Source organism: Alternaria postmessia (genome assembly GCF_024291825.1).
Source record: "Alternaria postmessia strain BMP 2775 chromosome Unknown scaffold_29, whole genome shotgun sequence".
NCBI lineage: Eukaryota > Fungi > Ascomycota > Dothideomycetes > Pleosporales > Pleosporaceae > Alternaria > Alternaria postmessia.
In genome coordinates, this window is record NW_026260102.1 from 191,074 (window position 1) to 202,411 (window position 11,338).

At 52.3% G+C, this 11,338-nt stretch overlaps 6 protein-coding genes across 6 annotated transcripts; 2 read left to right on the forward strand and 4 right to left on the reverse strand.

The window, feature by feature from the left end:
• Positions 1–200: 200 nt before the first annotated feature.
• On the reverse strand, positions 201–2,408 carry J4E82_005503 (uncharacterized protein; the record flags this gene model as incomplete). The annotated part of the gene is made up of 5 exons (XM_051731767.1): positions 201–889; positions 937–1,084; positions 1,130–1,722; positions 1,779–2,292; positions 2,367–2,408. The coding sequence occupies 5 exons, from the start codon at positions 2,406–2,408 to the stop codon at positions 201–203; spliced, it is 1,986 nt and encodes a 661-aa protein (XP_051588496.1).
• Positions 2,409–2,784: 376 nt separating this feature from the next.
• J4E82_005504 (uncharacterized protein) lies at positions 2,785–3,508 on the forward strand (the record flags this gene model as incomplete). Its single annotated transcript, XM_051731768.1, has 3 exons — positions 2,785–3,021; positions 3,068–3,280; positions 3,326–3,508. The coding sequence occupies 3 exons, from the start codon at positions 2,785–2,787 to the stop codon at positions 3,506–3,508; spliced, it is 633 nt and encodes a 210-aa protein (XP_051588497.1).
• A 44-nt stretch (positions 3,509–3,552) lies between these two features.
• J4E82_005505 (uncharacterized protein) lies at positions 3,553–5,034 on the reverse strand (the record flags this gene model as incomplete). Its single annotated transcript, XM_051731769.1, has 2 exons — positions 3,553–4,352; positions 4,401–5,034. 2 exons carry the CDS (start codon positions 5,032–5,034, stop codon positions 3,553–3,555), a joined length of 1,434 nt encoding a protein of 477 aa, XP_051588498.1.
• A 177-nt stretch (positions 5,035–5,211) lies between these two features.
• On the forward strand, positions 5,212–5,960 carry J4E82_005506 (uncharacterized protein; the record flags this gene model as incomplete). The annotated part of the gene is made up of 2 exons (XM_051731770.1): positions 5,212–5,360; positions 5,414–5,960. 2 exons carry the CDS (start codon positions 5,212–5,214, stop codon positions 5,958–5,960), a joined length of 696 nt encoding a protein of 231 aa, XP_051588499.1.
• Positions 5,961–6,220: 260 nt separating this feature from the next.
• On the reverse strand, positions 6,221–8,087 carry J4E82_005507 (uncharacterized protein; the record flags this gene model as incomplete). Its single annotated transcript, XM_051731771.1, has 7 exons — positions 6,221–6,528; positions 6,588–7,095; positions 7,157–7,298; positions 7,361–7,397; positions 7,462–7,489; positions 7,553–7,870; positions 7,935–8,087. The coding sequence occupies 7 exons, from the start codon at positions 8,085–8,087 to the stop codon at positions 6,221–6,223; spliced, it is 1,494 nt and encodes a 497-aa protein (XP_051588500.1).
• Positions 8,088–9,326: 1,239 nt separating this feature from the next.
• J4E82_005508 (uncharacterized protein) lies at positions 9,327–11,224 on the reverse strand (the record flags this gene model as incomplete). The annotated part of the gene is made up of 5 exons (XM_051731772.1): positions 9,327–9,550; positions 9,614–10,188; positions 10,234–10,563; positions 10,610–10,940; positions 10,987–11,224. 5 exons carry the CDS (start codon positions 11,222–11,224, stop codon positions 9,327–9,329), a joined length of 1,698 nt encoding a protein of 565 aa, XP_051588501.1.
• Positions 11,225–11,338: the final 114 nt, after the last annotated feature.

The following is an 11,338-nucleotide window of genomic DNA, read 5'->3' on the forward strand; positions in this document are numbered from 1 at the left end:
GTCATGGTGCAGAATTTACTCTTTACTACGCTATGCTCGGTGGAAAGACCTAGACCGCAAAACGTGTGCTTGCCGTTAACCCGCTATTTTACACGTCCGCCTGTACTGCTGTAGAACTCCTGTTGATCATAACAACTAAACTCCGCAAGACGCCAGACGCTCCGCTTGAATGAAATATCACACCATCTTCCAATGCTGCCCTAGTTGATCTTCCCTTTGCTCTGTGCAGATGCAAGGCTCTGGTCCGTCGCATAACGGGAACCGTCATCCTCTTCTGAATACAGCGTCTGGTCGCCTTTGCCGCCCATCTCGACAAACTCCTCGGGATCTCGCTGATCGGCAGGTCTTACCTCTGCAACGCCGTGAGTCTTGCCGTTCATCTTTGTGCCGTTCTCAACTCCGTTCTTCTCATACACCTTGACTGGGTCTTGGCCTTCAGCGCCTTTGATAACGCGAGATACCTTAATGTCGTTGATGCTGCTGAGCATGGTACGCTCTCGCTGCACCTTGCGTTTGGAGAAATCAAGCTTGGAGATGGCGCCTGTAAGACCGTCTGTGCTGTCGTTGACGCTGATCTTGCCCTGCGTAGTCCATGGGTGCTCCAGGCATTCATCAATCGTTATTCGCTGCTCAACATCGACTGTGAGCATACGATCAATAAGATCCAGCGCAGGGTCGCCGACAGAGTCCCAGTACGGCGATGGATAATCGAAACGGCCCATCTTGATCTGCTGTGAGAGAGTATATGGGTTCTCTGGACTGTACAGCTCATCTGAGAATGGAGGAAAGCCGCACAGGCAGATGTACAGTACAACTCCTAATGACCAGACATCGACAGCCCTGGTGTAACGTCGATGGTTTGAGTTTTCCAGTATCTCAGGCGCAACATCTGAGAAACGTTAGCATGCCATCGTATATTGTAAAAAGGCGACTTACATGATGGGGTTCCACATAGGGTAGTCGTAAACGATTCCTCGCCAATGATTTTGGCAAGACCGAAATCAGCCAATTTGATAGACAATTCCTTGTCTGTGAGCAGAATGTTCTCAGGCTTGATGTCTCTGTGAACGATGTTGCGCTCATGCTGATAATCGTTAGCAAGGAACCACACAGATGTCTGAACACTTACCAGGTACTTAAGCGCTTGGAACAGTTGCACGAAGACCTTTCGTGCCTCCTCCTCGGTCAGTTTTTGTTTCATAACGATCCAGTTGAAAAGCTCGCCCTCAGTGGCCAACTCGAGAACGAGGTAGACACCGTCGTCTTCATCGAAAGTGTCTTTGAGACAGAGCAGCGCCGGGTGGCTGACACTCATGAGCACGGCAATTTCCTGCTGCAGACCCTCAACCTTTGACTTCTCGCCAGGACCGGTGCGCTTCTCGAACTTCTTCACTGCATACCGTACGCCTGACGACTTTTCTGCGGCAAGATATACCGAAGCGAAATGTCCTTTGCCTAATTGCTCTTGCATAGTGTATTGCTGTCGGAACCGGTGGGTGTTGCGCTTCAACGGGTACCTGAAGACGTAGCGGGCTTGGTCCAAGATGGCAATTTCATCGCCTTCGCGCAGTTCGCGTCGCTTGTTCCGTCCGACGAAAGTATCGTTGACAAATGTGCCGTTGCCAGACAAGTCTTCGACCACTGCAATGGTATCGCCGCCCTTCTTCTCCATGAAAAACAGACAGTGACGGTTCGAGACGGTCGGTGAGTTGAGAACTCGATCTGTGACATCGTCAGAGAAGCGTTCATCAGAGTGATATTATGGTAGCGCAACTTACCGCACTCTCGGTGACGACCGATAAGGTAACCACCTGACGGAACACCTCGCTCCTGCTTCTCATTCTCGTATTTTTCCTCTTGACCTTTGTACTCTTCCTTGTTTACACGCTCTGTGCCATCAGTCTTGCCAACGAGCGCGGAAGGCACGGGACAGGCCTCTCGCTTGCGCAAGACAAGGACATCCTCGGCCTGGCCTTCCATGGGCACCAGGTAGCCCCAGACCTTTTCGTCCTCCTCATCTTCTACAGCGTATGTTCGGCTCTCGGGTGGGTAGACGAACTGCGAAAAGGGCTGGGTGTCGGATGGGGGCGAACTAAGCCCGCCCTTTGCCTGACTTGACTTGCCGGGTGGGGGGCTCTGTGTGCCTTCTTGGTAGCCTTCCGAGGCGTCTCCAGTGGATTCTTTGTGGGTGACGGGCGAAGGCAACGGTCCCTGCTTAAGACGGCCATTAGGAGGCGGCGACAGGCGCGAGTGGCGAGTTCTCTTGGGCTCAGCTTCCTCGCCCTGGGAATACTACAATAATTGAAGCGTCAGCGCCCATCCTCATTCACATCATGGCCTCGTGCGACAGGCGACAGGCGACGTACGCGATTTCGCTTGAGCTGACTTTTCTCAGTCTGCGCCGGCATCTTGAACAACAACGGAGAGCAGTGGAGTCGAGATGTTGACGGGTCAATGCGGGCGCGTGGATTGCCAGTGTCTAGGCAGGCAGCATAGTGATGCGAACGATAGAAACAAGTAGTAAGGGCGGAGACTCTGGGCCGCTAAGCTCGACTGAGATTGAACGGCCGCTCAGCTGCCTCGAGGTTTAGACGACGTTCCAGGCAGCCAAGCCCTGGAGCCGGGGAAGTCGCGTTCGACCCCTGCCGATTTGCGCGTGGCGAGCCCGCGGCCCTGCTTGAGTGGCCCGGAGCTGGCCACCGCCCAACATTTTACTCGCTATGACATGCTGTTCGTCCAGAGCACTCCGCGAAGAATCGTCTCGACGAAACATTGCGAAAAAGCATGCTCTCCGCTTTTCCTCATCTCGGCGACGCAGACTTTGAGCGCGCCTGCGATGGGCTGCAGCGACGCTTCCAGCTCAAGGGTAGCGCGCAGGAAGACTGGCTATCCGTGGAGAAGATCCACCGAAATGGGACCGTATATCTCAACATTACCACGCATCTGCCGCGCCCTGCAGGTATACCTGCTGTGCAGGATCGAGACGCTACTGAAGTGGATGAGGTAGTAGAGCACGACGAGGTGGGTGGGTGCCCAACATCTGCCGACAAGAGCTCAATTCAGGTAGGAAGCTCTCGACACCACCGTAGTACCCCAGCCGGTTGTAGACTACGATGTTGTCTTGTCACAAGTCTATCGCGTGCCCGTGCTGTACATCAGCATTCGTGACCCCCAGCACCGGTATCCCCCAACCATGACTACCTTGTACGAGCATCTGGTCCCGCTGCAGTTCAAGGCACAGACTGAGAACGTTGGTGTCATTGGAGGCATCACTATTACTGTGAGACAAGCAACTGCATGCGCGGTATCAAACTGATCTTCATAGGATCATCCGGCCACCAACAGACCTGTGTTTTTCATCCATCCGTGTCAGACGGCCGGCGTGATGGAAGCCTCTCTTGACAGAAACGTTACAGCGGATGAGTATCTGATGATATGGATAGGAGCGATGGGAAAGACTGTTGGCTTGGATGTACCTTTGCAATTAGCAAGACCAGATGATGCTTGACATTGCTACACGTGCTTTACATATCGTGATACAGTATAGTACACCTACAACCGCATTCGGACACTGGCCTTCTCCAGCTCGCCAATGTTCCCCATACCCGCCAAGCTCCACTTCTCCGTTACGAAGCCCTCGTTGACTTGGTGTCGCAACATGCCGCTTTCAGCATAGTACTCCATGATCGACCGGGCCTCTTCCTTGGTTAGCCCGCCGACGTTGATAATGTCAAATTCAGTCGAGTCGTTGTGGAGACCCCTGAGAGCCTCCATCACGCGTGCATCTACGTTCTTGTAGGGGTTCCATGGTGGTAGCTTGCCTGCACCCTTTTGGCGGGCCTCGGCTGCTTCGATGCAGTAGTCCATCGCTGGGGAAGCGGGTGCGTTGGATCGCGATGTTGCGCCGAGCACCATGCCGCCGTTGGGTAATTTTCTTTGACCTGAAAGGTGATCGACGAAATGGCGGACAAGAGTCAGGTCGTGAGCATGAATAGGCTTCACTTCCGCAGACATGTACTCAGAGTGGCGCATGATGTGTGATAGACCGTCGACTGCAAGAAGAATAGGTGGACGACCGGGTAGAGACAGCTCATTCCATAGCGCAACAAAGACGGGCCATGATGCCTCGGGGTTGGCCATTCCAAGCGCTGCCAGCTCTTTTAGTGTAGCACCTGCAGGAAGCGGGAGAGGTAGCTCAGGTTGTGTGCTAAGTTTCGTCGCCGCGAGGAATGCTCCGTTCGACTGGAGAATTTGTTGGAGAAGGTTCGCAGTGTATGCGTCTTGGGTATACTGCATTGGTTCTGAGTTCGGGAGTGGTGCATACTCTGTGTGAGCGTTGACAAGGTCTTGGGCTGAAAGTTGTCAGTACAGTCCCGCTTGCTTGACATGGCAACACGTACCTTCTGGGAGGTTGATCACAAACCAGTCCCGCAGAATACCCATCGTCAGACCCTGGAGTACCAATGTGCTCTTCCCACTCATTCTTTGTCCAGACAGAATCCGTCGTATTGTCTTCTTAGAGCTCTCCGCCTCTTTGAACAGTCTCGCGAGTTCGATGGCCTCCTTCCTCATCAACACTGCCGGCCGTCTAAACAGACTCCATCCCTGGGTCGTCTTGAACGCCTCGACGGCTCTCAGCGCATCCACTACGTTTTCCTGTGGCAGTCCCATGACCTTGCCCTCATTCTGCTCGTTGAGGACATTTTCCTTGCTGAGGTCCTGGAGCGAGGACACTTCTAGTGCGTTGTCGTTGCTCAGAACAATGCGCTTGCGCTGGGCTTTCCGCTCTCCTTGTGCTGGCCGTTTGCCGGAATCGCCTGCTGCGGATCCCCTGCCCTTCTTGGTGTTCAGAGACTTGACACCCTTCTTTGGGGCGGCGGTCATGCCCTTCTTCTTCTGTACCACAGCATAGCGGGCGGCCGATGTGGAAAAGCAGGCTGTCTGTGGGCGTAGCAGGCGCGGGGCGATGCAGCTGTGGGCGCCGGCATCAAGTGACAGTTGCGAGAGGCTGCGGAGACATGTTGAGGGCGGCATGACGGGTGATCGAGGCGCTGGCCCTCCGCAATGGGCGAATTGGAGATGCTAGAGACGAATTCTGTGATGGTCAGAGCCTCGGAGGTCCGCCGCTCGTGCACGGACCCGAAATTTATTCTGAACTTTTGGCAGGCGCGCAAAGTGAAATTCTACCAAAACCACCCAAACTATTCAAAAATGTCAGACACAGAAATGGACGGCGGCGTCGCGCTAGGTGCTGTTTCCCCCACGCATTCTCACCTCGTCGACGAAATCAACGGAGGCGCCATGGACGTTCACGCCAACGGCGCAGCTTCCGTCGCAGACTCGACCGTCTCCAGCCGACTGTACGTCGCATGCTTGCTTTGTCCCCTACTTCGCCGTTGCTGACTTGACAAAGCCCCATCGCCGTGAACAAGCCCACGCCTTTTACTTTTGACCTGGGAAACCTGCTCGCAAACGACCCAAACCCCGTCCCTGCCAGCGCCGACGAAGCAACTCTCACTGCAACTGCCCGCGATGCTGCACAGGCCCTCATCAACCAGCTTCTCTCTACCTGCGAAATCAAGTCAAACTCAGAGGGCGTGCACCTTGTCCTCCCTGCCCCAACCACACCTCTACCCCGCGAGAAGCCCATCCCTACAGCTGCTGAGAAGACCAAGTGGGAGAAGTTCGCTGCGAAGAAGGGTATCAAGGACAAGAAGCGCGACGGCAAGCTTGTATACGACGAGGCTTCTGGCGAGTGGGTACCCAAATGGGGTTACAAGGGCAAGAACAAGGAGGGTGAGAACGACTGGCTGGTCGAGGTTGACGAGAAGAAGGAAGCCAAGACAGGTACGGCCCACGATGCGAGGGCGGATAGTCGGAAAGAGCGAAAAGAGAGGATCAGGCGCAATGAGAGGAAGGAACGGGCGAACAGCATCAAGTCTCGAAAGACTGGTGCGTAAGCTGGAGTACTTGAATGTCGCGTAAATGGGGAAGATATCTAAAAACGACTTGCATTGGGCGGCGTTACTATTACGACATGTATTCGACTTTATGGGCGCAGGAGCTAAAAGCTTGCGAACATGCGTTCCTATCGATTGTTTGGAGGCTGTGGCTTCGTCTCAGATACCACGAGCAGCCGAATATACTATTTTTGCACTTCTTCCCAGATCCCATCGCCCAATACCTCAAAGAGTATACAGAAAATCCGGCCTCTTGTCACCTATCTCCTCAATCTCCTTCTCACTCTTGCCCTCAATCCAGACGTCCCTCGCCCCTTGCCTCCTCTTTTGTTTTCCCATGCGAGCAGAAACCGCGTCACGATACTGCCGCCCAGCAGCCATAATGTCAGATACGCCAACACCACGCCATGGCCCAGGAAGTAGCGTGGTTTGTCCCTGCTACGATAGATATTCGATGAAACGACACCGTTGATGTTACCCCAGCCGATAACAAACCCAAGCGTGACACCACGCTTGTATACACCTTCGACATTGTTGGCAGCCCAGGAAATTGTGTTCGCTATCGTTGCTGGATAGGGTTATCAGAATGCAAGAAGCCATTTTTATTGCTGGATGGAGAAGACTTACGATAGATGCCAATAGCTCCTAAGAACGTACCGGCGTACTGCACATTCGGATTTCCGGAACCAAGAAGCATGGCGAAGCCTGTGATACCGAAGAGCGAAACCCCCATGTTGCAGTACCCTCTTTGTTGCGTGCGATCAGCAATATAACCGACCAACACCGTGACCACAGCTGCAACCGCGTATGGTGGCACAGAAAGCAAATTCGCGGTTGTAGACGTATAACCCATGCCGGCAAGGATAGTGGGCAAGAAAAGACTAAAGGCATAGAGAGACCCGTCCGCTCCCATGTAGATGATGCTGAACATGAGTGTTTTCCAGTCTTTGACCGATTGCCAGAAGTACTTCATTTGGAAATCTTCGTGCGCAGCTGAGGCCTGTTTATCAGCGCGCAGACGGCGGAGGACGCGAGCTCGGTCGTCAGGAGACAAGAATGTGGCTTCGGCAGGGAAGTCATGAACCATCCAGTAACTTGCTATTCCGACAAAAATGGTTGCGAGACCTTCGAGGATCTGTGAGGTGCTGTTAACAACACATTGGCACCATGAAGAGAGGAATATATCAGTCACTTACGAAGATCCATGCCCAGCCTGGCTTTCCTCCTACGCCACCCATTTGCGCGATTCCAGCTGCTAGCAGTCCACCAAAACTACCCGCAAGCGCTGCAGCCGAGAAGAAAATAGCAGCTCGGATTCCAAATTCCGAACGTTTGTACCTATGAGATGGATCGAAGTTAGTGTATGTCTCACTTGCAGTTCGGACAGGAAAATTTCCCACCAGCAACTCAGATAGTAATTTACACCAGGAAAGAGTCCTGCAGAGGGGAAAACATAAAGTCAGTATGCGTCTCACATGAATTTCGTACAGTCGCAACTCACCTGCTTCGGCACAACCAAGCCACCACCGCTACAAACATGTCGTCAGCCAACCCAATCTAACCCTCACACCACCAACTGTAGAGTTACTCACTGCTGTCATCAACCCGGCATAGTTGTGCACGAGACCCATGCATGTCATGCAAATTCCCCACCAGATCATAATCAACGGCAAGAAGATGCTGGGGCGTAACTTCTTCAAGAGCACGTTTGTAAGCGGCTCGAACACAGAGTAACTGACGAAGAAGATGGTTAGACTGGCGTTGTATTGGCCGTTGGTCATGTTGAGGTCTTCTTGCAGACCGTCGACTTTGGCATTGCCAATGTTTGTGCGGTCCAAGAAGGAAATCAGATAGAGGAACGAGAGCCATGGGATTAGGCGAAAGTCGAGTTTGCGGAGGAGTGCTTTGTCCTGTTGCGATTGTGTTAGCTGACTTGTCAAGTGGAGCTTAGGTTTGGGCAAGCAAACAACATACGTGAGCAGCGCGCTCTTCTTCGCTGAGACCAGCGTCAGGATCAGGGAGGTTTTCGATCGTATGAACATGTTTTGCCGTTTCGACATGCTTTTCGCCTATGGTCTTCTCTTCCTCGCTTGACCTATCGATTGGGCGTTCTGCTGCTGAGGCCATGTTGGCGAGTGTGAATATGTTACAACCTAGTAGCCGGTAGATACCAAGCCTTGACAAGCCTCGTTGTCAACTCTAGCTAGTGAGTTTCAAGAGCGCAAAGAAGGTTCGGGCAAATATGCCAAAGGTCGCGGTCCGAAGAAACACAAGTCAGCGTTTCAACCATAGAACTGGGAACTTGCTTGTCTAGAACCAGCTCTCGATCAGCGAAGAGCTGTCCCTTAAGAACGTCACCGACCGTGAAACCACTGGACAAGCGGCTGGGATATCATCATCCCGAGGCTATTGAACCGCCTATCACACGGTCCAGTCATGATAACCCTATTCCGATGACGGCAGTGACTGGTATGCTTCTCTCCAGGATCCAATCCCCACCATCCATTGCTTAGCGTTTGCCGATCTCTTGCCTGGCAACCATGGAAGCTGCTCCCGCGACATGTCGGGATTCAAAAGTACCAGCGAAGCATTGTTCTTGAGAATATCCGGTTGTATGGTAATGTACATGTCTACTCCAGACGCTCGACATCTTCTCTATGATTCTGAGTTCATCCATAAAGACCAGGACCAAGCTGCTGTTGGGATGAAGAGGCTCGTGCCGCACAAGACCCACTGTTCATACCCCACGCTACCAGTAGTCATTCTCCAGAAGACGTCCGGGTGCGATGCAATGTTCACTTAAATACTCGAACTCGCCTCATCCTCACTGTACGATGATATAGATACGTCTTTCATATCTTGACGGCGCAGCATCATCGATGCCGAGAATTGAGGCGTTACGTGCCGAGCACTCAAGCGTGAAGGGCGTTGCAACGTGTGCGGGGGTTGAGATGCGGGGAGCGGCTAAGCTTCCACACAAGCCTGCGCTTGTGACGTTGCTTGCTTAGACACCAGCAAGTGCTTATCTGCTAGCGATAACCGTGCGGGCTTAAGCGATTTTTAACAATGTATATCCACAAATATGTCGTTCATTCGGGCGAGAGCAACAACCACATCTTCAGAGCTTTGCGCAGCGATGCGTCGAAACAGGATTCGACTCTCGTTCACGCTTCGTGTCTTGTCGAGTTCACTATTGCAGCAATGCCGCAATCACTGAGTGTTTGAGATCCAGTGTCACAAACATACCCATATACATGCGTTGTATCTGTACAGGACCTCGTGACCGAAATTGTGGATACCTAGGTATGCCATGGGAAATTCGTAATCTTGTTTTGAGGTGCGCTGCCATTGCCAACCCGCCTGCAGTTAGTCGCCTACTTCGGGAGTCTGCTTTCCATCAGGCTCTTGAGCTGGCCCTCCGCTTGTTGCGGCCTCGATCTGGCCGTCGTTAATCTCCATGAATTCATTGCCTTCTTCCCTTCTTGGCGGAAGACCAAACAAGCCTGATCTCTTTCTCACTGTAGCCAAGATGACTGCGACGATCACGTTGAGCCCAGTGAAGGCGATCATAACTTGGAACTGTTTATTGTCTGATACGTTCGAGCTAGTCAGAATCTTATGGATACATACACGTGTATGAAACGGGCACTTACAGCTATCACCAAAGACTACACCAACACGGTCTCTCATAGCGTCCGGTAACCGCGCAACCATTGAGGTCGAGCGTTGCATTTCGCTGAGTTCTTCGCGACTCAGAAAACCAGAAAGTTCTTTGTCCAAGTGCTCGCGATGTATTGCAGAGCAGATAGCAACGGCGACACAACCCCCGAGCGTGCGCACCATGTTCAGAGTGCCAGTACCGACAGCAATGTCGTTTTCTTGAATTGAGGTAGCGACAAGCACAAAATATGGCGGGCTCGCAAGACCCAAAGCAAGACCAGTGATAACCTCGTAGCCATAAAGTCCTGGCCATAGGTGGATATACGTCGGCAAACTACCAAGAAGCCCCATTCCAATACATACAATTGCCGTTGAACAGACCAGAACGATCTCGACAGGCACCGTCTTCACTGCTAATCCAGACGCCATGGCGCCAATCGGGGTTACGACGGTAGCAGGAAGTAAGAGGATGCCAGCACGCTCGGCGCTTGTGAAGTTCACGCCCTGGAAGCGCTGAGGAAGCTGAACGAACACGACGTAAAAGGCGAAACCCAAAAGAAACTGGCTTCTGTTCTGACGTCAGCGAGGCTCGACTGGCAGATTCTGGGCTTACAATAAGGTCAACGCCATAGGCGCATTTCGAAGAAAGTGTATGGGGAAGATAGGAGCTTTCTGCATCTGGGACTGTATCCAAGACTCATACAAGCCAAAAAGCACTAAGAGAGCAACTCCAGCTACCAACGGTCCAATGATAATACCACTACCCCAGGTATGCGACACACCGGCTTCTTGAAGGGCAAATATGAGTGGTATGGGCCAGCAAACCGACATGATGCCCCCATAGATATCCAGTTGGCGTATCCGTTGTAGATTCGTTCTACCGTCATCGAATGCAGGCATCGAGTAGAACAGCATGACCATTGCGACACCGATGACGGGACCACTACGGGAGTCAGCTCAAATAGCTAAATGGCTTGCACTTCGCATACTTGATGAAAAATATCCATCTCCAGGTCGTTCGATCAGCGATAATTCCACCAAGTAGAGGACCTAGCAGATTTGCCAAAGCAAATACTGAGCTTACGATGCCAGAGTAGAAGCCAATTTTCTCGGGTACAATCATCTTCATGATGGATACGAATGTCAAGCTATAAAGACCGGATCCTCCGATGCCCTGGAAGGCGCGGAAGACGATAAGCTGGGTCATTGTTTGCGCCCCTCCGCAAGCCATAGAAAATATCAGGAATACCGATGCGCAAAGTAAGAGGAGGGTCCTGAGACCCCAGATATCGCTCAACTTGGCAGTGATCATTAAGAATGCTGAACCGTCAATTAGTCGTAGCTTTCAGGAGTAGAGGGCTCCTACAGTTATAGGTTAAGAGATATGCGGTGATGAGCCATGCTGCCTGCTCGAGAGAATCGAGGTCGCTCGAAATCTTGATAAGTGCGGTCGTTACGATGGTGGTGTCCAAAGCTGATAAGAAAAGACAAAGCCACAGTCCAGTGATAACGATATGCAATCGCTTCGAGCTGATGTTTGGCACAACTGGTGCACGAGTGGTCGCACGGGCGTTTCCAGACCTGTTACTTTTATCATCAACCATGATGTTGTCAAGACTGAAGACAGCTGGCCATTCTCCATCCTACTATAAGCTTCAGCCACAATTGCGGCGTGGTCATTTATACGAGGGATAATCTGACGAACCAAAACACGATGC